The 27,937-nt window shown below is 39.2% G+C and overlaps 1 protein-coding gene across 2 annotated transcripts in view; it reads left to right on the top strand.

The window, feature by feature from the left end:
• plxna1a (plexin A1a) overlaps nucleotides 1-27,937 on the top strand; it is a 265,890-nt gene that overhangs the window by 56,665 nt on the left and 181,288 nt on the right. For both annotated transcript variants that reach the window (XM_065285365.1, XM_065285366.1), the window contains exon 3: nucleotides 5,876-6,058. In XM_065285365.1, coding sequence (XP_065141437.1) covers nucleotides 5,876-6,058 — 183 coding nt within the window. The remainder of the gene's footprint in view (nucleotides 1-5,875; nucleotides 6,059-27,937) is intronic.

Raw genomic sequence — 27,937 nt, forward strand, 5'->3', positions numbered from 1 at the left:
TGATTCTTATCTAATTTCTTATCTTATCTAAATACTACTTTAATAGTACAAGATAGGGCTGTGACGATAACCGCGTCACCGCATCACCGCAGTAATGAGATGCCAACCGCCGTGCTGAGTTCATCATCGTCATCACCGCACTTTTTTATATTTTCTTTGTTTTGCTGATGAAAGTTACAGAAGTCATATGGTGTATGATATGAACTATACACAAAAGTCATTGTTAATCATAATTTACTGTCTTCCATCCTGTGTTCAACGGTTCTAGAGAAAAAACTGCTTTCCGCACAAGGGGGAGGGATTAAACATGTATAGGGGTTTATTATGTGCGCATGTCTTATCATTGTTATTTAATTACTTAGTTTCAGTACTTAAATACACACAATAACCTACTGTCACGGGCGCAATCTTCTTAAACATGAAGCCATTAATTTAAGCGCGTCATGCCCAAGTGCTCTGATATTTATTGCATGCCATGGAACTGTACCAACTCACTCACTGCGCGAATAACAAAATCTCAAGTGCAAGGAAATCTCACAGCCACGCGCATTACATTATTCAGGTGCAAGAAGGTCACCGGGCAGCACGAAATGCGCGTTGGTACTGATAATAATAGCATAATTATTTAAAACTATAATGGTCAAACATGCCAACTATAGTTATGAAGGCTAGCGCGGTCGGCTGTAGACCTATATGTCTGACTATCGTAGTGAGGAAATGCCACTATCTAAAATCACATCTTGTGATGATTAACTATCATGTGGCGTTTGTCGGACTTGGGAGCACCAAACATACCTTTAGTAAAGCATAAAACTTCAGCCCAGCAACGACAGTTGGAAATCTCCAAGACTTTTGCGAGAGGAGCAAAGTACCATAGTGACATCAGTCTGGCAGGTGAGGGCTTACTGACCGCGTGACCCGTTAATGCTGTAAACTAATTTCTCCAGCTCGGGATCAAAAAAGTTTTATTATCTTCTTGATTATGTAAATGGACAGCAGTAATTTAAAGCATTGATTGGAGTATCCATAAGTTTTGCGCAGTTATTTACGGGATGATGCAGTACGTTATTTCGTTTCGTATGTGCTTTGAAAAATTATAATTAAACATATTAACTATAGTAACATGAAATAGTATTTATTTTCGTTTCTTTTGAGTTTAATATGAATTATGGAACAGTTTTTGTCATTGTTTGTAACCCATTTTATTGTGCAATAAATTATTTAACGTTCAACCCGTTGCGTTTGGAGGAGTGCGTTAAATCCACGGAGTGTTACCCGAAAAACACTCTAAAAATGTCTAAAGAAATTGGATTTGCTTACAAGAAACAATGTTAAGCTCGGCATGTTCTTTCTTGTTTTTTTCAGGTTGCTATTGTATGAAATGTATTGTACAAAATGGGTTATAAACGATGACAAAAAATTATATAATTATTATATATATTATATATAAAAATATATATATATGTATTGCTATATATATATATATATTATACCTATGGAAATAAATATTATTTTATGTTGTTATTGCTAATATAATTTGTTGTTTTAATAATAAATAAGAAGACGTTTCCGATGCTTTGCGGGGGTGGGGGGTTGTGCTTTTGGGCTTTGGGGGTTACTGTTGTGCGGTTAACCGTATAACCGCATGATTTTTTTTATGCTTCACCGCGGTGAGAAAATATCCTAACCGTCACAGCCCTAGTACAAGATTTACCATTTTTTTTTGTAAAATTACTTCTATTAGTTATTCCTTAAGTGGCCTTATAATTAAGATGTCCGGTTAATAAATACCACTTGTGGGTTGGTAAGAACGAACACGAATGTCAACATTCTTTCCCTGGAAATCCTGGTTCAGTTTGGCCAACCACAAGTGCCTTCTTTCCTCTTTTTGGCACTCTTCTCCTTGATTTTTTATAACTTTTGGCAGTCTGTAGTACTCCAAATGTTTTTCCCGGTCCGACCGATTAGTACAGCCCAAAATATGACAGTAATTGACCATTTTCAGCAGCAAAAAACGAGGTCCGTTCGGTTCAGTGACATTGTTTACGCTCTCTATCACTATCACAAATATGTCCGACTTCCGGATTGATGACGTGTCGTGAAAGGGGTCTATAATGTTAGCTGGACCATTTCTTGAAAACTTGCCTGGCTGCCAAACCTTTCCACAAAGTTTTGATCCATGCTCATCATCTCCCCTTGTCTTAAGCAAACCAAAACATTTTATTTTCGACCAGTTGTTGTTGTTGTTTCAGAGATCAGTTTAGCCACTAGCCAGACCGATGAATAAATACTAGGGATGCACCGATACCGATACTGGTATCAGGTATCGGCCTGGATACCACATTTTCAAAAGTACTCGTACTCGTTAAAAGTCCCCCGATAACAGGAATCGATACTACGGTCTGAGAAATGTCCATGTTTGAGCAGCGTGTAAGGGGTTAATGCCTCTTTTGTTGTCCAAAGAGGCAGAGTTTACAACAAACTGGAAAACTAGTCCCTTGTTTTTTTGTTAAATTATATGACTAAAGCTGTTACCTGTAAATTTAAATCATGTGTTTTATTAAGTACTCGGTATCGGTATCGGCAAGTACTGAAATGCAAGTATTCGTACTCGGACTCGTTTTCCAAAAAAGTGGTATCGGTGCGTCCCTAATAAATACAGACCGGAAGCTCACTTCAGCTCATGCGCGTAACCACAACAACACCACGACATCATGCCTGCGTCCGATGAAACAGTCTATAGATTTGTATACATTTAATATGCAATGAATCTTTAGGTACAAAGGTTTACTTTTTGAAAAGTCAGTGACAGCTTTTGTACTTTTTTGAGAGCCTACATTGCATTGATAGGGCAAAGGTTGTAGTTTTGATTGCTAGCGAAGATACAGTACTAATGAAAATAATGAAATGTTTATCTCGAATGCACCATGAGTTGGTTTGTGTAAAACTGTCTGCAAAATGCATAAAAGAAATGTAAATGTGGTATTGGCTCAACTAACATTTCTGTACGGCTAAAACAAAGCACTAAAGTCCAACCAATCAGAAACCGAAGAGGTTTCTATATATAGACGTCCCTCACCTCTCAGCACCTCACTTTCAGCTAGTGTCCATCCCACTTAAGGAGGGGAGGTACTCTGGGTTTTGGCTAGATTTTCGAGCTAGGAGCCTGCCCTCCCCTCAGACAGCATGCCAAATATGCTTTATTATCATGTTTGATTACATGTCAATGCAAACACGTGGTAAAATTTATTGCAGTAGATTAAATCGGGGAACTAGGTGATGTTTTGCTTTATAGCTGCATCAGCACCACAATCCATTTTGTAGGCGTTTCATCAGACGCACGCACGTTGTCGCAGTTTCGCATCTAGCCTAAAGTTAACTTCCAGTCTGTGCTTGTTTGATTTCTGGAACAAATACCTTGTGGTTTCTAAAAGATGAGGGAGACAGTGAGAATAGATCCCCACTGTGCGGATTTGGTAGCCAGGCAAGAATTAAGGATCTGTAGCTAACATTGTATACATTTATTTTATACAGTAACGTTAGCTCATTCCAACTAAGGTAATTTACTGTTTATTAATTTTGCTTGTTATCAAAAATGATCTACTCAAGATGGACGCTTTTGCTATTAATTCTTTGCGAAAGTCTACAAGAAGTTACGTTTGGTCCACAAATGCCATTTCTTTATGTTGTTGTCGTTGAAACATCTATAAACTACTTGTTATTTCAGGCCATTCACCTGTTTGTGTTCTCTTGGTAATGTCTCTCTGGACTAGGCCCGTTGCGTCCCTTTGATGCACTGCCAAATTAACCCTTTGAGACCCGTCCATGTCTATCACATCCTACTTCGTCAACCCTGCCTCCCTTATCGATTCCCAAGACTATCATTTGGTGGATGGAGAGGAAGGCAGGAAAAAGTGAGAGATGGAGTGATGGAAGAGACAGGTGGATCTTGCCCGCTGAGATATTGATCAGATTATGTAATGATAAGACACAAGGATTACTGCTACTGACAAAACTGCATGTGGGGGTAAGTGGACGTGAGCTACTGTACCACATTTCGTTTTTCCTACCGATCCGTAAGGGTTCGCAGTTGGTCACATGAAATCTAGACATGTGAGGGGGATGCTTAGTCATCAGGAAAGTAGAAATAACCACAGAATTATGACTAAAAGCTCCACATTTAGTTGCATAAAAGCCTCCTTGTTTTAATTCCACTTTGAAGGTCATTCTTTCGGGCAGAACTGGATTGAGAGGCATCTCCTCCTTGTCCAGCCTGTCACGGGTGTTTTCAACCCCCTCGCATTCCGCGGATATCGAAGATGACAGTCGCACTCCGGCCCGAGAAGCTGTGGTCGCACGGTGCCTGTCTTAAAAACTTGTTAACATGTCCGTGTCACTCAACACCCTGCTCTGGATCTAGACGCTTGTGGGAGGAAGAGATGAGATTCCTTCTCGGATCAGGACACCCTTCTCGGAGTCTCCTCCCTTCCCCTCCTACCGAAAACATTTAGATAAATTCCTTCCTCATGCAGCCAGTCATCCTTGCAACCTCATTGACTCTCAATTGCCGTCTACTTTTTTGCATCAGAATGAGGCTGTAATTTGAGTTAAACTAGACAAAGCAAAAAAGAGGTGGAGAAAGGGGAGAACCTCTGATAGATACGCATCATTGCGGTCACCGGCCATGGGTGACTGGCCTGTTATTTTCGTAGTGCTGCAATGGGATGTAGAGTTGAATAGGAAGTGGGAGGAAGACATCCAGCAGTGAACATCACGTTTATACTGTATGTGTTTTTGTTTATTATTGTTATGTTTCCCACATGCTCAATAAATGAACGTACTGGGAGCACTGCTGTTGTCCAGGTTGAATGCGTTGATTCTGTGCACACCATTAGCCAAAATCTGTCCCTACGACCTTGTCTTTCCCAGCACTTTTTAAGCTTTGCAAGCGCAAGTGGCATTTCCAGCGTCATTGGTTGGCTTACATTAACCGTCATTACCAGCATCATTAACTCTGCCAACATAGATAATGTTAACTCATCTTACCGAAAATAACATCGAAAACAGTCAGCATTTGTTCCCTGAAGCACCCTAAGCAAAACCCGCACTTCAGTACAGGCCTACTGTAATTACAGTACTACATGCATATGATGGTCTGTGTAACCCAGACGGTCTTTAACCTTAGGGTTGCCACTGCTCGCTTTGTGTTCACGTACGTTTATCCAATCCCCTTCTGCCTGTTCTTTCCAGACGCAAATCCCGACATCCCCCGGGTGCAGGGAAGGGCAAACTCTCGTGTTGTAGGGCATAGCTTTGGTCTACGATAGGCAAGCGTGAATATCCTTCCCGCTGCCTGGAACGGGTCATCCTTGGCAGCATTGATGCCCCTTGCTGGGTGAAGGATGAGGGGCATCATTGGGTAGCAATGTGGGGCAGTTGGGGGTCACGGCCACTTTTGTCTCCACTAATGAGTCCGGTCTGTCGGCCAGGATGTCTCCTGGGACTTTGGGGTTGTTAGGGATTGTGCAAGGGTTTGAATCTGTGTGCATGGCGGATGCATCTGCAGCATTTTCGTACTGTACAAAGAAAAATGCTGAGAATGATTTTCCCTCAGGTCCTTTATATTTTCCGACCGTTCCTCTTGCAGCACAAGCTCAGGGACTTATCCTGCCATATATCTATACGAGTTTGGGCCTCGGGCTGATTCATTAGCACAGAAAACACAGAGCCTGTAATGACCCAGAGGAATATTGAGGAATGGATTGGTATTGCAGAAGATAAGGACGAGTGAAAATGCCACACCGCTGCGGCGAAACTCTCCCACTTACTAACTACTCGCAACTCTGACTTTCTTATTGTTTGTCTTTCTCCGCAGCCTCTGCAGATAGACGATAACTTCTGCGGCCAGGACTTCAACCAACCTTTAGGGGGCACCACCACTATTGAGGGGATTCCTTTGTTCCTGGATAAAGATGACGGGATGACCTCAGTTGCGGCGTATAATTATCACGGGCACACCGTTGCCTTCACCGGCACCCGCAGCGGCAGGATGAAAAAGGTGAGTTGCATTCTACTTATCGAGTTATTGCGGTTGCACCTTGTGTTTTTGAAGTTGTATGTGGGTGTTTGTGAATGTTTCGAGGTGATGGTGGTGGTGTTGTTTTTGTTGGACAGAGATACTGGTGCAGTTAAAGAGGACTAAATTCAGTACATTATATATAGAGATGCTCATATGTGTTTACATGGTCCTTCAAAGTTTTTTGAAGATATCAATATTATTCCAACGGTGCAATACATTTGATTTTATTACCATAAAAATATTGCTGTTATTGTAATACCATGGTATTCTTTAAAGTACCATTAAACACCATAGTAAATGAAATGGGGCTGTTAGTCCGTATTATGGTATATATATGGAAGTTCGGCTGCAAAGTTAGATTTGTTTTTTGTTGTTGTAGGAAGTGTGGTATGCTGTTCACACACACTTCTACCTACCCTCATTTATAATAGTGTTGAAGTATGCAGTAACCCTGTCTCAGACCTTGTATATGACCCCTGCCTGATTTCTAAACCACATAGGTTGCATGCAGGGTGGTTAGGTGGGGGCGAGGGGAGATGAGCGGATGTCGGGTGTTATCTCATGATCGGCATCACATTTCTCCTCCGCTATCCTCTTCCTGTAGTGGCCCTGATCCGGACAGCTCTGCCTGTGTCATTAGACAGAAATCAATGGCTCGTGTGCAAAGAGTGTGTGTGTGTCTAGGTTCCTAATAAGGTGAACGCTAGTAGGTATATGTAGATATGTTGAAGTCTTGCAGTTGATGTAATGTTTAAGTGTGTCAGTTATTAAAGAGACAAACCGTGCATCTGAACATGCATACTTCCCCACTACTGTGCATACTGTAGTACTACATGTACATAAACTCCGCCCCTACCCATCTATGATTGTGTGTTCTCTGAGAATTAAACCTATCAGGGCTTCGCAAATTTAATGCTGCACCAGTTGAGCTACAGGAAATTTACACAGCTATGGAGCATACAATTACACTACACTACATGCTATTTTATGTTATCTGGCGCTCTCAGCGGGACACCGGAGTTTACTTTAGTATTTTGTCAATTTTTACCTATCACGACAAACTATATATACTATATATCGTTGGAAAGGTCTAAGAATTATGTAGTTTTTATATTTCAAAACCTTTTAGCAGTAATAATAAATGACAGTAATTTATTAATTTGTGACAAGAGTATGCAGCAAACCGTTGACACCTAGTGGCCATTGTTGGTAAAACCACTAAAAGTGTAAAACAAAGCAAATTTTTTGTGATAATTTTATGTATAAAACATACACTTTATTTTATAATTTTTATTTATTACAATAAATGTAAACTGCTATAACAATTTTTGTTTTTAATATTTTCACCTCCAGACACTTCTGCACTTTAAAGGGTCGTCTTTAAAACAAGAACAAGAACATCACTTTTTGTCCCCCCAACCCAAAAAGTGCTGTGCCAGTTAAAGGCGGGGTGCACGATTTTAGAGAAACGCTTCGGAGTCGGGCCGATTACCAAAACACACGTGTAGCCAATCAGCAGTAAGGGGCATGTCTCATAACCGTCATCGATGCCTGGGTTGCGTGTGTGTGGGGGGTGGGTTTATCAAAAGAAGGTCCAGATTCTATTGAGGTAGGGGTGTGTTTGTTTAGGTGGTTTCAAATGTCAACATTGGCTTTCAGAGATCGTTCATTGTGCCTTTAAGGGGTTAAATAGCATACTTTTTAGGGTTCAGAAAGTAATAAAGTTGGAAAAAAAGTTTTCTGTAGTTGGTAGAGCATTGTGTTAGCAGTGAAAAAGGTCATGGGTTCGATTTCTCAGGGAAAAAACCATTTACTACTAAAGAACCATCTACTACTAAAGTCTCCTGTCTCAGTTCATGCCAGCATCGTCTCTGGACGGAGCTTAAACCAAGGGGTGTCTGCGCCCTCATGAGATGTGCTGGGCGAAACAGGCTTGCTGTGGGCCTATGTGCGCTTTGGTGCCGACAGCGTTGTTTTATTGCTATTCATTTAGTGCTAAAGTGTGGGTCTGGCCCTAATGAAATGTAAAGCTGTAGTCTATTGACGTGGGCTCATTGTAATTCCCCCGGTCTTCCAGTTGTGCTGCGAGGACTTATTGATTCATCTGTATGAATATATAATCAAGGGCCTAAATCTTAGTGGCTGCAGACAGCTGGAAGAGTGGGTGTGGGTTTTAATGCAGTTTGTAAAGCAAAGACCTACGGCTGGCTGTTAAAGCGCATTGTGCCAGAGTGTTTTCTTTTTGAGTTGTAATGATGAAATAATGTTTCAGGTGGTTTTATCTTAATTTTTCGCATTCTTTCTATGTTATGTTTCATGCATCAGGTGGTGCATTTGATGCAGAGGTGGCTTATTAATTGTGATTAATCGCATACAAAATAAAAGTGAGTTTTTGAATAATATAGAATATATAAAATATAAATACATTTAAATATTTAAAAAAATGTTTTTTAAATATGTACATGAATGTGTGTGTATTTATATATTATGCATTATATACATTATGCGAAAACTTGTATTTTGTATGCGATTAATCGCGATTAATCTTTGCCAACCACTACCTTTTACTTTAAGCTTAATGTTGAATAACAGTAAAGGTTGATAACAAAATATGTGTTCTTGTAATTTAACAGAAGAATTTTAATATAGCTACAAATTTTAATCGCATTTTATTTATATAAAGTTACAGTTACTTGTGGTCCAGTTGTCTATTAATTGTATAACCTATATTGAGATACTCAAGCAGTCATCCCTAGTTCCTATTGAATGTGTATGTGTGAGAGAGGTGCAGTATGGGTACTTCATTTATTATTCAGGTGGATTATGTAAAGTGAGTTTCTGAAATGCATGTATGTGTTTATGAGATTTATTGAATGCCCCTGCTAAGACATACGGCCCCTGAGGGCCCACCTCACTGGAGGTCAATGCCATCCATTTGACGCAATCCACTATTGGGGTTCAAGGATGTGAAAATCACCATGAAAAGCTTTTCGTGTTGTGCGCATACATATGCAGGCCTCCTTGACATCACCTGAACTCTCCATTCATTTTCCTCAACATGACCGGCTGTAAATTGAGGATAACAGCTAATAAAGAAAGATACAAATGTGCGGTAGGCGAGACCATATGCTCGCAAGCTGTCTTTACATCTTCACGCTCTGGCCTTACATTTGAATCAGAGCTGCGTCATGCGCTCTGTATTTTTGATTCAGAAGTTGCAATTAAAAATGTGTGCCAAAAACATATCTTTTTGAAGCTTTTAAACTAACAATGTTATTACAAATCTATCATGTGTAGTAACTTGCATTGGAAAGTTGCCGACTGCAAGTAAGCAAGCTAAAAAAAACAATCGGGTAAGGAAAACCAAAAATGTATAAAAATATTTTTTAATTTATAGAGTTCATTTTAGTTATGGCACTAAACATTTATGTTATAATTTGCGCTGTGAAGTAGAATTTTTTTTCGTAACTTTCATAACTATTTTTTATTAAACTACCAAAATTTGTAAGTATTTTACAAGGTGGCAATTTCGTATAAATTCGGATGATGTGAATCGCACAATAACGTACAATGATCAAGCCCCACCCCTAAACCCAATGTCACTGGGGTGAAAGCAGATTGTACCAAAACGTACGAATGAGATTGCGCAAATTAGTCGCTTCGTAAAATAGTTATGACATTACTCAAAATTGAACATGTTACACACATACATGCAGCATATTCAATCGCATGTGTGTCGGTGGCGCAATCCTCAGGCTTACACTGAAGTTGCGACTCCCAATAAAATTGCTTATGAATAAGTAACGTTACATTTACATGATGTCCACCTCTCTGACACTGCAGATCAAATCCACAAGACCCCACCGTCCTCCAATGTGGCGTGCAGGTCTGAGAGAAGAGCTTCTTTGGAAAAGCTACGTAAATGCTGGCTGAGGGCTACAGGTCACTTATCATTTAGCGCGTTAGCGTGGTTAATTAGCATGTTAGCGCAGCCACACGTGTACCCCATCCGCCGCCGAAATGTCACTTTAATTAAGAAGCATGATCTGATTTGAGCTAATTTGCAGAGCGAATGGTAATTACAGATAACATTTGGAAGCAATGAGCAGGAGAGAAAGCTGGTTGGTGGTGGAGGGCGGACGTGACAGGAAGTGATTTCTCCTCGTGGAAATTTCGCCTGATTGAGGACGATTAATGATTGACAACATCTTGTAATCCTCTTCAGGAACAACGGAAGCCATGATTGGTGGAGTGAGAAGGGTGCTTGCACTGAAAAATAAAACGTATTTCGAAGATCTACTGAAGTGCCTTGAAATGTGCAGCTTTGTTTGATGCGCTCACGTTAATTCCACTAAAAAAGAAAGTTAGGTTGGCTCCTCCCCTTTGAATATCTAATAGTTTTTAGTTCACTTCATATCTTGGAATCTGTTGAGGTACAGAATGATGTCATAAAAATTGTTAATTGGAGGGAATAACAGTAGGTTTTGATTTGTTTTATTTATATCTTCTACATGTGAATATTGTCAATTTCCTAAGGTACACTAGTTACAAATTAGTCACCTGTGAGATTTTACTTCAGTAACAATTCTCCCTTAAATGGCAGCTGCCTATGTAGGCAGCAGACAGCAATGCAGTTCACTAGTTGTATCAAGAGCTTCCCCAGCTCTACATGGCCATTTTAGGTGCTGGCAGATGGCTCTGATTGAAAGCGCCTCTGGCTATGAAGCACATTGGACATCTGTGTGAGAAAAGCACACTTTAAACCAGGTGCTTGCAGGTTTTTTCCAAAGTCCTGACTTTGCTCAGAAGTGCCCTTGAGAAGCACTTAACCCGGGAGTCCGGGGGGAAAATCCGTACCAATGAACGAGGCTAAAATTAGTCTGAAATTGATGGGGATTGTACACGGACCCGCTCGTGCTATCGCAAACTGTATTGGAAATAGCAAACGGCAATAAGCGACAGGCACGGAGGACTAATAAATAGCCTGTGCTTGCATTAACAATTTTCGAGAGAAGTTTACGGCTTTGCGTTTTATGTGGCTTTGTGTCTTTGTAAACAGGAGGACGGTAATGCTCGGTTTTCTCACATTTTCTGCCTCATTTGTTTAATGGCGTGATGAGGTGGCTTGTGTTGCTTTGACAGCTGCGCATCGAGCAGACATAACTCCATCCTGCAGCTATGGACACTGTCAAATGGATGATAGTTGCGCTCTTTGGACAGAGCGTCTGTGTCCGAAAGTTACCAGATGCCAGTAGAGGATGTGACCGGCTACATTCCTGCGATGCTGCCTGCCAGCTTTCACTACAGCTGCGTCCAGGGCAACTGTGCGCACATCACCTGATGCCAGGGAAGGACAGCTGCCGCATCTTCCGCCACCCATGACGTCATTCTGTTGTCCAACAGACAACTGCAGACACGCCTCCGTCCTCCACCCGCCGCGAAGGGCCGAAGCAGCTGCACGTTTTCTTTCCCCTCACTGCCGCCATCTGTCCATTCGTCACGACAGACGCGGCGCTCTCTGACTGCGGTCAGTCACACGCGTTAACACCGAACCCTTGATCCCAGGAGTGTGGCCCAGTCCACTTGCCACGCTTGTAGGGGCTGTGTAGCAGTGCAGCAGGCCGTATGGCTCAGTACACTCGGTGTACACGTGGACTAACAGCACGCCAGAACTCGTGCTGAGCATCCATCAGTCACGCTGTGAGTCCAGAACACTTCGTAATGGACAGGTAATGGATGACAGGGTAGGGGCGGAGTTTGTGTATCTTAAATTAGTTTTAAAAACTGGGTACACTTTACTGCAACTTTTAAATCTATACATTTGGTAATCTTCAAAAATTCTGAAATATATGGTATGCAAGTAATATATATTGTTTTCTAATGGTTTTCTATTTTTTTTTTATTTGCCAAATTTTATAATAGTACATTTTAAAATTTTTTTTTTGAAAATAGTAACTTTTCTGATTAATTTACTGATAAAAATAGTCGCTTTGGTTAAAAGCGTCTGCCAAATGCATACATATAAATATAAATGTATATGTAATATAATTTCTATAGATTTACAGCCGTAATAATAATACGTTTGTTTATGTATATTAGTTAGTTAAAAAACATCATAGGTTTATATACTGTAGATACAAGCTCATATAGGGTAGTGGCCAAAAGTGATGTTCAGCTTTAAACAATTTACATCTTCGCTCTTCATTCAAATATTTCATGTTAAAGCTGCTTTAAAAATGATTTATGCATGTTGCATTGGTGTGTTTTGAGGTATAAACTGAAGCTTAGATTTAAGACGAATTTAAGGATGTTTAGCAAAAATGAGACACAACACATGTGCAAAGTTTATAAGCACATAGTCCAGAACAAGAACTACATAAGAACACAAAAAATATTAATAACATAAAATTGTTGTCAATGTATTGTTTATTACCTATAAACTTTTTTTGTTTTCTATGCATTTTGCATACTCTGATTTGTTATTTTTGTATACTCATACTGGGGTTTGACTTTTTGCCAACTTTATTTTGTACAGTTAATAACATTTTAGTGTTTTGTCCATTTTGTACCATACACTTTATATTTTGATGAATTAACATTTAAGCAAATATTTAACCAATCCCCACAATTTTGGCCACCACTTTATATTTATATTTATATATTTCTAATACTACGTAATTGTAGCTATAACTATTTATTTATAAAACCATAAAGTAGTGTCATCATACAGTACATTTAAAGGGACACTTTTTTTGAAAATATGCAAATTTTCCAGCTCCCCTAGAGTTAACCATTTTATTTTTACTGTTTTGGAATCCATTCAGCTGATCTCTGTGTCTGGCGCTACCACTTTTAGCATAGCTTAGCATAATGCATTGAATCTGATTAGACCATTAGCATCGCTCTAAAAAATAACCAAAGAGTTTCAAAAATTTTCCTATTCAAAACTTTAAAGTTGCGATTTTCTAGGCAGATATGGCAGATATCTGCTGTAACTTGGCTGCAGGAGGCACAATGATATTGCGCACTGCCGGAAAATAGTCCCCTGCTATTGAAAGTTACTAAGGGGAAACTCTTTGGATATTTTTGAGCACGATGCGTAATGGTCGTATCAGATTCAATGGATTGTGCTAAGCTATGCTAAAAGTGGTAGCGCCAGACCCGGAGATCAGCTGAATGGATTCCAAAACGGTAAAAATTAAATGTTTAACTCTAGGGGAGTGGAGTGTCCCTTTAAGTGTTACCAGTAAGGGTATTTAAAAACTGCATTTGCCATTTCTATTGAAAAATCAACATTAGCACAATAGCATTGCAGATTGGTGTGCTCATTCCGGAAAGTTTGGTTAGCTTGGATCACTGAATGACTATGAACCTCAGTTCTTGGCGTTCCGGCTGCCAAAGCCTCTGTCAGCATGGCAGCTCTCCCTTGGGATCGGTTGTTGTGGAAACTGAGTGTGTCATGCATCTAATCTGCATATGTGGGGTGTCTGCCATCTTTTAGTCGCTCTCTCAGCGTTTATGAAAGCACCTCACGCAAGCGTCCTTCCAGCCCTCCAGAATTCTAATGCGCTCTGCTGTTTGTTACGTTTCATGATCAGAAGCGATACGTTTGGCCCCTTTGGGACCTCCTTTCAAGTGCCGTCTCGGTGATGAGACGCGGTAGGAAAGTTCTTCCATGGAACTTTGAAGATAATGACTTCTTAATGCTGACAGACCCTTATTTTCTCCACAGACATACTGCGAGTGTTTACGGTAGAGTAGTTTCTGTTTGGCTTAGCTAGTCACCTTATAGTGACCTGTCTTTTTTTTAAAGTGTAGTTCACCTAGTGTAACGTTCCCTTGTTTTTAATGTTGACTGTAGTGTAAATTAAGATTTTAATGTTGTTTATATGTTTATGCTTTAGGAAACTGTTTGAATCTGAGTCTGAGCTGGTGTGATTGAGTGGAGGCGGGGTCTAATTTGCATATGCATAGCTCCACGTATACTAACCGAAGCAAGGGTGTGGAGTTACATTAAAGCAATTGTAAAAATAAATATTAAAGATTTCTTTGACCAAAAGATAAATTCAACAACTTGCATTTCTTAAACGTACATTTTTTTGTGCAAATTCCCCAGCTGCTTTCTTCTATAGCCCATATGAATGATGAGAAACTCATTGAGTTTAAATTTTTCTGTAAACCATCACCAGATCCACTTCACATTTGGTTGGTTTGATAGTCTTTCCAACATCTATATACCAAAAATTCCATATTGTAACCTAAACATGCAGGGTCAAGAATTTTCCACAAATTTTTCATGAGGTTCTCTTTTCCCGAGTCGAGTTTTATCATATCAAAGATCTCGGTCTCTTCTGACCTCACTGACTTGGTTTCTCTTGAAGCCCTTGAGATAGTAATCATTGTGCTGGAAAGGAAGGGGGTCCATTTTGGCCTAAGACCCGCAATTGGGGGCTTCAGCACTCCCCTTACATAGTGATTATCAAGTATGCATCAAGTCCCTCGAGAGACCCTGCAATCAGGCCGGAGAGACCCTTTTACACAAACCCACACACACTCGCACACTTACATACACACCTGCTGCCTGGACTGATATGCATGCTGAATAGCCACTCGCAATCATGAATTAGCAGCTCTCTGTGTAAGAGCGAGCCTTTCCATTTGAGTTTGAAAGTCAGTGGGGTGAAGAGGCAGTGGACACGCTCGCACGCTCACACTTCACACATTTAGATTCGACAGAATTGTAAGCCTGTCATAAAAGGAAGCCTGGGGAGATTGAGGCCACATCTGTAAGTCTTTCTTTTGAATTTTCCTCTGCTGACTGATTTAAAATTCCCTCTGAACACTGGAAGAAAGTGCAACAGAGAAAAGAGCAGCAGAACGGTGAAGATTTGAGGGAAACGGACAAAAGATGACAGAAGAACGGGGAGAGAGAGAGAGAGAGAGAGAGAAAAAACATGGATAGCTCCATCTGTAGCCCCTCCCCTTGCCAAGATTCATTACATCTTCATTGGTGCAAGATTACAGTGCATGATACCGAGATGTTTCTTTCGGTCCCTGAATGGTTTCGACCAAAGACTCCTCCCTCTACACAATAACCTGTCTTTCTCCGGGCTTTCGGCTTATTGTTGGGAACAATCCCGGCTGTGGAAAGCTGACTGGAGTGTAATCTCCCTGTGTGCAGCGCAGCCGTCCGGGCCCTTTCATGGTCAGGCCTCCCCGTAATTAAAGTATACGGACTTGGCACGCTTCCTGACAGGCCTGTGTATCTCTGTGTATTTGTGTGTACTGCTCAACCCCGTTATCCCCCACCATCCTCCCCTTCATCTCTGCTCTCCTCTTTCCTTCCCTCTCATGTGGGCCACCCTGATCTTTCATGGCAGGCTGCGGTGTGTTTGTATGACTAGCTCGCTGGCTCCAGGCCCTGAAGGAAGCGTGGCTGGGGCCCACATTGCTCGTCTGTGGTGTTGTTTGTGTGTGCGGGAGGGGTCGGTAGGGAATGAGGAGGTGGGCTCTGTTTTGGGAGGTTGTCATTGGCTGGGAAAGAGACAAAGGTTCTCCCGTCTCCTTCAAACTGTTGGAACCACTGCAGACAGTAATGGTGTGGGTTTGGTGAGGGTTTTCCCTCACTACCGCACACACTCATAACTTGCAATTTAACAACCCTACTTGTGGTCGCAGAAAAAAACACCCTAACCCCAACATCACGGGTCAAGGCAAATCGTACAAAAATTTTCGAATATGGTCGTATAAATTAATTAGCCTACTCGTGAAATGCGTACAAAATGCCATGAGGTGGCTTGAACCACAGATTGAAACAATGTAGTACTGTACTTACCTTGGTATCTCATGTTACTCCTTCATTATATACACAAAAAGGCTGTCACTGGGGCGGTACCCTTTAAAAAGTATGGCTTTTCAACTATTGGTACCTTCAAGCAGGGGTGTCCAATCCTGCTCCTGGCAATCGACTGTCCTGCAAAGTTCAGCTCCAAATCAAATACCCATGAATCAGCTAATCAAAGTCTTCAGGATCACTTGAAAATTGAAGGCAGGTGTGTTTGATAAGAGTTGGACCTGAAATCTGCAGGATAGTCAATCGCCAGGAGCAGGAAATGGCACCCCTGCGCTAAAGGGACATATACCTAATTGTACATATAAGGACCTTTTAAAAGGGTACTGCCCCAATGGCAAACAAAGTTTGACCATTTTTTCTGACAGTGTAGATGTGTTAATACTGAGGTTAGCCGTTGGTTAAGGTCTGTCTGTGGACCGTATAGCTTTTAGAAAATAAAAAGGCCCTAGTCTGTTTTGGAGACCATCTGAGCCGAGCGATATCACATAGGGTTCCTTTGTGCTCTAAAATGAGCAAGGTCAAAAGCAGGCCAAAGATGACGTGTATGTGTCTTAGAGACCATGTGAAATGATTATATCCAACACTGTTAACCGTAAACGCCCTTCTCTCGCTCTCTTCATGGACTCTCTAGCCGATCTGGGTTCAACTCTCATTTTCTTCTTCAACGTGATCATAAACAACATCCCCCGTCTTCATTCCAATCACATAGGCTCATGCAGTTTTCCCCATTAATCAACCCTTCAGGGTGTGGTGGGGGGGTATCGCATTTGGATCTGAAACCCTTTCGTTCAATTCCAACACAGATTAGAGCGCATTCATCACAACAAAGTGAATATTGTGAGCATTTGAGTTCTGCTCGTCTCAGATGACAAAGTTATGCGGCGACCACCGTACACACAATTATGCAGACGCGCGTGACCGAGTGCGAATAAATGTCAGCTTTACGTAACCTCATGCCATTGAGTTAATCACTTAAGTTTATGTCCAAACCCTGTGTGAGTTCTAGACTGTGCTCGGATGTTTTAAGAGGAGCGTGATACTCTTCATGTGTTGACTTTCTGAACCCTATGGTCGTGGCCCTGGGACCATACATTTTATTAGCATGTGTGTTCGAACCCACAGCCTTTGCACTGCTAATCTAAAGATCTACCAGGGATACCTTGTAACTGTATGTTAATCATGTCGGATTGTTCTCGCCTGTCAATCCCACTTCCTCGTTGGAATGCCGAATTGTTCGCTGTGCACCCAGGGAGTCATCTAGCATTCGCTTCCCTTTGATGAAAACAGAACACAGGGGTTAATCCAACAGATTTAAGCAGATTTCCTTGCACTGGAAATGAATTGATGAACAGTTTGAGCTCAGATACATTTGAAAAGAGGGATTAAATGCCTTGCTTAAACACTTGGAGATACATTGGGAGGTTAATTGTTTCCTGATAGCATATTTATCCCTCCATTTGTTAGCGGTTTGAACAATCGGGATGAATCGCTAAATGACTCTCAGTGCTGTGCTCTTCATTTTTATTTATTTTTTTAGATAAAGATTGGAGTTATTGACCGCTGGGTCTATTGTGCCAGTATTGGATTTGACTTGCTAATTCATGCCACTTAGTCCGACAAATAAACAGTTTTGGATGAGATAAGCTTTAGCAATCCATAGGGCACAACATGACGATCTGACTCCGTCTCAAATGACGTTCTTGATGGTGTGCTTGGAGCTTTCAAGACATGAGCACCACACAGGTACGGAAATAAAGGTACTAAGCTATCACGGGCAATACCTTTTTAAAAAGTTCACCTTTGTATCTAAAGGCTGTACATTGGTAAATTTTGGTACCTAAAAGAGAAACATTGGCACCTCAAAGTTACATATCAGTACCTAATGATACATTTTAGGGGCTTTTTAAAGGGGACATTTCACAAGACTTTTTTAAAGATGTAAAATAAATCTTTGGTGTCCCCAGAGGTGCGTATGTGAAGATCTAGCTCAAAATATCATATAGATAATTTATTATAGCATGTTAAAATTGCCACTTTGTAGGTGTCAGCAAAAATGTGCCGTTTTGGGTGTCTCCTTTTAAATGCAAATGAGCTGATCTCTGCACTAAATGGCCGTGCCGGGGTTGGATAGTGCAGATTAAGGGGCGATATTATCGCCTTCTGACATCACAAGGGAAGCCACATTGCAATTACCTATTTTTTCAAATGCTTGCAGAGAATGATTTACCAAAACTAAGTTACTGGGTTGATCTTTTTCACATTTTCTAGGTTGATAGAAGCACTGGGTACCCAATTATAGCGATTAAACATGGAAAAAGTCAGATTTTTTAATATGTCCCCTTTAAAGGGTACTGTCCTGGTGACCGCTTCGCTTTGTACCGCATCATGTTTAGGCACTTGGAGATGTCGCCACAATAACAGACAACCATCATTCATGAACGTCTCTAAAATTTATAACAAAAATACCTGTTAAAATACCTTGCATACTTTGAAACATTTATTCAGTCTTGATGAAGCATATTGTCACCGATGTAAACATAAATGATGTAAGCTTTCTTCTTTGATCTGACTGATTCGTGTTGTTCCTTGCGGACCGTTAAAGATCTCGACACACACGACACACATCTCCCACATCATCCTTTATAATTCAACCAGAGGACGACTTCGAAATCTGCTGCTGAAGTGTTCCCAGAAAAGTGTTTCAAATGCATCAGACATTCAGCTAACGGTCCGTGGGCGTGACGTCCGAGGCTGAGACTACCTTTTTCTGACAGCACTGGAAGTCGCTTTGGATAAAATGCGTAATGTAAATGGAGGTGTGGATTTCACAGCGTGCCGCTACTCAACATTAAATCAGCAAAGTGTTTGAGATAGGATCTTATAGTGTTTGAGATAGTGTGACGTTCAAACTACCTCAACGTCTGACAGCTGCCGTTTGAGTAACTTACTATCTGTTTTCTTCCAACCCATTGTTCACATGCTCAGGTTCTTTTGTCCTCCGTACTTGATACTGTTTTTTCTGATTCTCTCTTTCTCTCTCTCTCTCTCACTTCATTATGGGCGCTAATTTATTTGGCTTTATTGACCTCTGCGCTGTGTCCTCTCCTCTCAGACACAGAGGGTGGAGAAAAATGACAAGAACAAAATGGCCGGAATGTAGAGCCTAGAAATAAGACTCAAATCTTTTCCAAAGTCTGTCTCGCAAATCAAAATTCATGTTTTGATTCTGTGCCAAAAAAATGAACTAGAAAGAAAACAAAGAAAGCTGTGTCACTAGCTCTTGTTTTTGGCTTGTCTACATGGCAAACAGTCTTTACCGTGCTTTGAAATTTTCTATTAACTACACATTCTTAAACCTAGATATGTTTACTTGGGCAACAAAATGACAAAAGAAACAGTATAAAAACTTGTTTTCAGGGAAATTTGATACAATTGAGTGATGTTTTTGCATAAAACATTAACATTTATTTAAGAATATGATAAAAAAAATAATCGTTTTTTTACGTTACGTTTTTTTGATCTGCCCGGGTAAAAATATAATATTTTCATGTTTCAAGTAAAGCTAACTAGATTTTGTTTAATTAATCTGAAAATGTCTGTACTTTCAAATGAGACAAAGGTGTAAGGATCGAATTGGTAACATTTTAAAAATAAGGTTGTATTTGTTAGTAAAAGCATTAGTTAACTTGAACTAACAATGAAAAAATACTTCTACATCATTTATTTATCTTAGTTCATGTTATTTTGAGCATTTACTAATACTTTATATTAAGTTGATGCTACAGTAAATAAATTAACATGAACAATTGGGTTGGTACCCTTACCCGAACCCTACACTGCAAAAAATGATTTTCAACAAAAACAATTCTTAGTATTTTTGTCTTGTTTTCAGCAAAAATATCTAAAAATTCTTAAATTAAGATGCAAAAAACCCCAATATGCCAATGGGGTAAGCAAAAAAATCTTGAACATTTTTCTTAAACACCAAATTGAAGAAAAATTCAAGAAAAATTGGCTTACCCCATTGGCAGATTTTTTTGCTTGTTTTATGCACAAAATCACTTAAATTTGATATTTTTGCTCTAAAAACTAGACTTATTTTCTTGGGTCGTTTTGCTCATCAAGAAAAGCATCTTAATTTAAGAATTTTTAGATATTTTTACTGAAAACAAGACAAAAATGCTAATATTTTTTTTTCTTGAAAATTGAAATTTTCTTGAATACTTAATTTTTTTTATAAATTATCTTATTTTCTTATTTTCAGTAGAAATATCTAAAAATTCTTTAATCAAGATGCTTTTTCTTGATGAGCAAAATGACCTAAGAAAAAAAGTCTAGTTTATAGACCAAATGTATACAATTTAAGTAAATTTAAACTTAAAACAAGCAAAAATATAAAAAAACTAAAAATAAGTTTTCTTTTTTCTTAAACACTTCATTTAAGCAAAATTTTCTCACCCCATTGGCAGACTAAATTGTGAAGCGATACTAAAATAATTTTTTTTTTAATATTGAACATTTTTGCTTCTAATTAAGAGATGTCCAGTAAAATGAAAAATGTGAGCACCCCCATTTTTTTTCTCTGCAAAGGCCATCTGTGGCTGCACTGCGTGCCACAACTTTCGAAGCTGGCTTGGGTCAATAAACCAGCATCTAACTGCCGCATCTTCACCTTTCCAGGTCTTGGCTGTATGACCTTTCTCTCCTTGTCCATCTTCCACTTAGCACTTCTGTCCATCTCCAACAAAGCAGTAAGACATTAGACAACATACACAGACTGACAGGGGCAAAGGTTGCTTCTGGATGAGTTGGCAAAAAAGTCCTGACAGAATGACAGCGGATGTCTCAGCAGCAGGTGCCGTCACCTTTTGGTCCGCTTTGGCGGATCCTGCCAGGACCTGTGGCTCCTCCACCTTCCCTATCCCTCACCTCCCTAATTGAGACCCCAGCGGTCTCCTGGCTCACCCTCGTCTGCCAGCCTTTCTGCCCTGCAAGACAGACACACATCCCAAATGTGTCTAACAGCGCTCATACTGATGGCTTTATTAGTTTCCCAGCCAAATCCTGTAAGATCTCCAAAATGGATGCCAAGAGTCGTGCATCATAGCAGCCTAGGGACGCCCAAGCAAACAAACAGTAGCAGTAGCGATCATCCCGGATGTCAGAAATGAATTCAAAGCATGGATTTGGAATTTTAGGGTCAACGCAATAGGAACATTGTCAGGAATGGTGAATATTATTTGTAGCTCATGTTAAACACTCATATGTACTAAAATGTTAGCTTAAGCTGGTTTACTTCTCTATAAAACCCACAGGCTTCCTGTGCATGGCCTCTTTGTTTAACCTCTTAATTGGATCAAGTCCTAGCTGACAGGAAAGCTCATGCAATGCAGACTGACGTTAAACCCCTCTGTGTTTCCTAGTTCTGGCATCAACTGTGAGGATGCCACAACCAGTCAGATCACCCACTGCATCTTTTCAACACCTCACTCCTCTCACTTCTCATCACATTAGGATCATCTCACCATCCTTCACTGTCCGTTTATATGCTAACAAACTGTCATGATTTAAGCACCAACCTCACTGATTTTTGTTAGATTTCTGTGAAAATGGCATTTTGCAACTCAAGTAAATGTACCTTGCTATAAGGGTGTTAATATACACTGAAAAAAATGATTCATTCAATTTACTCAATTTTTTAAGGTAAGTAGTTGCAATCAATTTATTTAAGCTACATTTAAACAACTTTTTTTCTTTATTTTTGTTTAAATGTAGCTTAAATAAATTGATTGCGACCACTTACCTTAAAAATTTGAGTAAATTGAATGAATATTTTTTTTGTAGTGTACTGTAAATATATTTAAGTCTCATTTTATTCTTTGATATGGGTTTGATATTTTTTTATATTTCTTTTTCTTTTTAAATTTAAATTTATTTTATATTTAGGCCTATATATTATATATATTTATTTTTTTATAAAATAAATTAAATTGGAAACCTAACTTTTCCTACACTCTAAAAAAATCCTGGGTTATTTTTAGTCAAGCATTGGGTCAAAAAGGGACAAAATCAACCCGTTAGGTTATATTCTGGATAGTTTTGGGGTTAAATCCGCCAGGTTGTTTTAACCCATTGTTGGGTCAGATATAAACATTTTCTAGGTTAATTTAACCCAACACTGCCTTTTTAGAACATGGGTCTGTCATGGTATTATTGGTGGTCCTCTGAATATTGTTTGAATTCAAAAAAAAAAAAAAAAAAAAAAAACGAAATTATGCATCCAACAAAAATGCATGAATAGGCTAATAATAGAAATGATAAAAAATAAAAAATGAAGGTTCTCATATAAAAATTATATAAAACTTAATTAAAATAAAGGTTCCCCCATTGAAATCTATTCAGTAAATTTTAAATTTTATGCAGTATGTTAAGTATGTATCTGTGTATACAAAACTATTACAATTTTAAATCTACACTGCAAAAAATTACTTTCTTACTTTGTATTTTTAGTCTTGGTTTCAGTACAAATATTTAAAAATTCTTAAATCAAGATGTATTTTCTTGATGATCAAAATGACCTAAGAAAATACATCTAATTTTTAGACAAAGGAATTTGTGCTTAAAACAAGCAAAAAAAATCAAAAAATATTTTCTTGTGAAAAAAGTGCAGGATTTTTTTGTACTGAAAACAAGATGAAAATACTTAGTAAGAAAGTCATTTTTTACAGTGTATGTAACATAACTGGCATTGGGCCGGTTACCGATTTAAGGTATATCTAAGTTTTAAACAGTTGAGGTTTCATTTTTTTTTATAGCGTTTGCAAGGTATGATCTGGGTTTACACAAAATGACTAAAATATTAAATTAATGTAATTTACATTTAATATATATTTAAAAAATACTTTTTGAAAGAAAATTATAATTTAAAGGCTTTATTTTCACCCAGCATACATGTTGTGTTTTGCTTAAAAATAAAACATATTGTATCCATTTAAAAAGTTGTTGTTTGTATACGTCTGAAAAAACACTTTTTAGTGTTGCAATTGCAAAACCACAATACTGTGAAACCGCAGTTTGTTTGCTTAAGGTTATCATACCTCCAAAAATCTCAAGACGGCCCATGCCTAAACATAACCATCAAAACAAAGCATGTAAAACCATAATTGAATTTGATACATATACTGGGGGGTCCCTGCTCCTCCTCTCTATCCATTAAGGGGTCCTTGGCGTGGAAAAGGTTACAGACCTCTGTTATAGATTAAATCACATTATGATCATCTTACCATCCTTCACTGTCTGTTTATAGGATCTGTTCAAAATTGTATTTGGCTGCCTTGCATCAAGGTCTGTTCTTCATTTGATCGTGTGCTTCCTGAAGCAGCTTTTTATGTAGTTTTGGATAAATTATATACAGTAACTATCCTGTCCTGTAACTATCCCAAAATATGAGGGTGGAGCAGCATCTACAGTATGTAAATAAAACAGCTCTACTATGCCACTGTAATAGTTTTATAATGTGTAAAATGAGTTATTGCACCTTTACCGTGTCAAGCTCCTTATGAACTGACAGGTGCCAACAGTGGAAATTAACCTTGGATCTTTAAAGGATGCTTTGGCTTGTTTGCTGTAATGCTAATCACTGTTCCCAGTTTCCATTAATAGACGTTCCTGGCCAGTTCTGCTATTCCTATATTTTCTCGGCTCTGCTCTTTTCTTTTTCACTGTATGTACTGTATATGCATTGGTGCAAAAATTTGATGCCGATACTGATATTCGGTTCTGCTTGCTTTTTTTAGCTTAGTTTTGTCTCTTTTTCTGTCTGTCTGTCTCATCTAATGTGTGATCTGATAGTGTCTGATATATCTGTATTGCTGTCTGTTTCTCTTTCTCCATGTCTGTAATTCTGTATGTACAGGGCATTTTTCTTTGTTATAATACCCAGTGACAGATGCATTGACAGCATAATTCCTCCGAGTTTAGTTTGGACTGAAGTTGGTTGTTGGCTTGTGTGTTAAGCGCGCACGCACACTCTTTTGTACACACCCTGCGGTATGCCCCTAAGGTACAAATTCCTCATCTCAGTTTTACTCTACGCCGAAAAGCTGTCAGGAGAGCGAAATGAAAAGACGTGAAAAGATCAAATTATCGTCTGCTATTAATTATAGCGAGCAGACAGGCACAATAAAAGTGATAAATGTCTCTTTATCTTCATCTTAGCGCCACGGAAATAGAAGCAGTGTGTTAGCGTCTCCATTGTGTTCTTTGGAAAACATGTTTAGTGCTCAGGGTAAATGAACAGGGTTTATCGGATTAGGCATCGCTCCGATGTAAATACTGTGATTTTATTTTTCACTCATTTTTTAAACATGATTACTGTTTACAATGCTGACAAACCATTTGCAGCACACTGCGACTGTGTGTATTTGCATAATGTTGTGTTGATTGAATGCCACCAGCGAAGGCATTCTCTTTGTCTGGACCATTCTGTAAGTTTGATACTTTTTGCTTCGTTCTTTTAATTGGGTTGTCTGATCGCTAGGTTCATCTGATAATCTAGGTTCATATGTCCCTCTCTCTCATGTCTGATCGATATGTCTGTCAGTCTGTCCGTTTCATCGGGTACTGTCTGATCTGTTTGTTTGTCTCTCATTCTGTCTCATCTAATGTCCAATCTGTCTGTCTCATTCAGTAACGTCTAATCTGTCTGCCTCATCTTGTAACATCTGATCTGTCTGTCTGTCTCATCAAATATGGTGTGTCTGTCTCATTTGGTAATGTCTGATCTGATTGTCTCATTTAGTAACGTCTGATCTGTCTGTCTCATTTAGTAACATCTGATCTGATCTGATCTGTCGGTCTCATTTAGTAACGTCTGATCTGTCTGTCTCATTTAGTGATGTCTGATCTGATCTGTCAGTCTCATTTAGTAACGTCTGATCTGTCTGTCTCATTTAGTGATGTCTGATCTGATCTGTCGGTCTCATTTAGTAACGTCTGATCTGTCTGTCTCATTTAGTGATGTCTGATCTGATCTGTCGGTCTCATTTAGTAACGTCTGGTCTAATCTGTCTGTCTCATTTAGTAACATCTGATCTGTCTGTCTCATTCAGTAACATCTGATCTGATCTGATCTGTCGGTCTCATTTAGTAACGTCTGATCTGTCTGTCTCATTTAGTGATGTCTGATCTGATCTGTCAGTCTCATTTAGTAACGTCTGATCTGTCTGTCTCATTTAGTGATGTCTGATCTGATCTGTCAGTCTCATTTAGTAACGTCTGATCTGTCTGTCTCATTAAGTAACATTTGATCTGTCGGTCTCAGTTAGTAACGTCTGATCTGGTTGTCTCATTTAGTAACGTCTGATCTGATCTGTCGGTCTCATTTAGTAATGTCTGATCTGTCTGTCTCATTTAGTAACGTCTAATCTAATCTGTCTCTCTCATTTGGTAACTTCTGATCTGTCTCTCTGTCCTGTCTGTCTGTCTCATCAAATCTGGTGTGTCTGTCTCATTTGGTAACGTCTGATCTGTCTATCTCATTTAGTAACGTCTGATCTGATCTGTCTATCTCATTTAGTAACGTCTGATCTGTCTGTCTCATTTAGTAACGTCTGATCTGTCTGTCTCATTTAGTAACTTCTGATCTGTCTCTCTGTCCTGTGTGTCTGTCTAATCCAATCTGGAGTGTCTGTCTCATTTAGTAACGTCTGGTCTGTCAGTCTTATTTAGTAACATCTGATCTGATCTGTCCATCTCATTTAGTAACGTCTGATCTGTCAATCTCATTTAGTAACATCTGATCTGTCTGTCTCATTTAGTAACATCTGATCTGATCTGTGTGTCTAATTTAGTAACGTCTGATCTGTCGGTCTCATTTAGTAATGTCTAATCTGATTTGTCTATCTCATTTAGTAACGTCTGATCTGTCAGTCTCATTTAGTTATGTCTGATCTGATCTGTCTATCTCATTTAGTAACGTCTGATTTGTCATTCTCATTTAGTAAAGTCTGATCTGTCAATCTCATTTAGTAACATCTGATCTGAACTGTCTGTCTCATTTAGAAAAAGTCTGATCTGATCTGTCAGTCTCATTTAGTAATGTCTGATCTGATCTGCCTATCTCATTTTGTAACGTCTGATCTGTCAGTCTCATTTAGTAAAGTCTGATCTGTCAATCTCATTTAATAACATCTGATCTGTCTGTCTCATTTAGTAACGTCTGGTCTGATCTGTCTGTCTCATTTAGTAATGTCTGATCTGTCGGTCTCATTTAGTAACGTCTAATCTGTCTATCTCATTTAGTAACGTCTGATCTGATCTGTCTATCTCATTTAGTAACGTCTGGTCTGATCTGTCTGTCTCATTTAGTAATGTCTGATCTGTCGGTCTCATTTAGTAACGTCTAATCTGATCTGTCTGTCTCATTTAGTAATGTCTGGTCTGATCTGTCTGTCTCTTTTAGTAACGTCTGATCTGGCGGTCTCATTTAGTAACGTCTGATCTGTCTGTCTCATTTGATCATTTCTGATCTGTCTGTCTGTCTATTTTATCAAATCTGGTGTGTCTGTCTCATTTGATAATGTCTGATGTTTTCTGTCTGTCTCTCATTTAGTAACGTCTGATCTATCTGTCTCATTTAATAACATCTGATCTGATCTGTCTATATCATTTGTTAATGTCTGTTCTGTTTGTATGTTTCATCTAATTTCTGATCTGTCTGTCTCATTTTGTAATGTCTGATTTGTTTGTCTGTCCTTCTGTCTGTCTCATTTATTATCTGATCTGTCTGTCTGTCTAATCTAATATATGGTCTGTCCATCTGTCTTATCTGGTAACGTCTCATCTGTCTTGTCTTATATGTGGTCTGTCTGTCTTCTCTGGTAACATCTGATCTGTCTGTCTGTCTCATCTGAAATCTAATCTGTTGTTTGGTTTTTTGGTAATGTCTGATTATATACATCTCTTTCTCTGTCTCATCCAATGTCTGATCTGTATGTCTGTCTGTCTGTGTAATATAATAAGGTCATATGTACATCCATGTCTGTCTCATCTAAAGTCTGATCTGATGGTGTAGTTCTGTGTTTATGTGCATTACAGTATATATCTCCCTGTCTGTGTCATCTGATGTATGATCTGTCTTTCTGTCTTACCTAAATGTACAGTACACATTCGTCTATTTAATTGTACCTGCAGCAGGTATATCCGTCTGATATATGGACCTTAATGTTCTTATAGAGAGAGAGGGAGAGAGAGAGAGAGAGAGAGAGAGAGAGAGAGAGAGAGAGAGAGATACACAAGTGTGTTGTGGTCAGAGCAGGTGTTGCATTTAAGCTTTAAGACTCATACAGACTAAAAGCTTATTTACCTGCATGATTAGCCGCCCTTTTCTTTCTCCTCCATTATCGAGCAGAATGTAACAGCGGTGCTGTGAAACGCTACTGTGGTTTCTCTCAGGTAGTTTCTCTTTACGAGCCATTCCACCGATGTATCGACCCGCACGATAACGATTTTCTTTGTCCTCAAAGAGCATCTTTCTTCTGTGCCAAGATCAGTCGCTGGACCCCGAGGCTCTTTTAATAGTGGCTGGAGGAAAATGGGACGTCTCACGAAACCATCTCGCAGGTGGAGATCCGTTTGTTCAGCCAAGCTCCATAAAACATAAAGACAGACCTGACTGCTTGCTTTATGTGTTGTGTAGTAGAATGTGTGTGTGTGTGTTAGTGGGTTTGCACCTGATTTAAACACTTCCTTATTTGCCGTGATTGTGTTCCAGCACATGCATAAAATGTTGTTTGCTTGTTTGAGTCGTCTTACTAGAGTAGGCTTTTTATTAAGGCTTATTTGAGCAGGCTTGTTTATGTAAGGAATAATTGACGACAGGCCATTGAATTATTCGAAAATAATGCACACCCAGGGTGACAAAAGGGTGGCCAGCTGCCAAGGAATGCATTGAAATAATATGTTAAATTTTTCTCTAATATCTACATAGAAGGTATGTGGCTTTA

Source organism: Paramisgurnus dabryanus, chromosome 21 (genome assembly GCF_030506205.2).
Source record: "Paramisgurnus dabryanus chromosome 21, PD_genome_1.1, whole genome shotgun sequence".
Classification (NCBI taxonomy): domain Eukaryota; kingdom Metazoa; phylum Chordata; class Actinopteri; order Cypriniformes; family Cobitidae; genus Paramisgurnus; species Paramisgurnus dabryanus.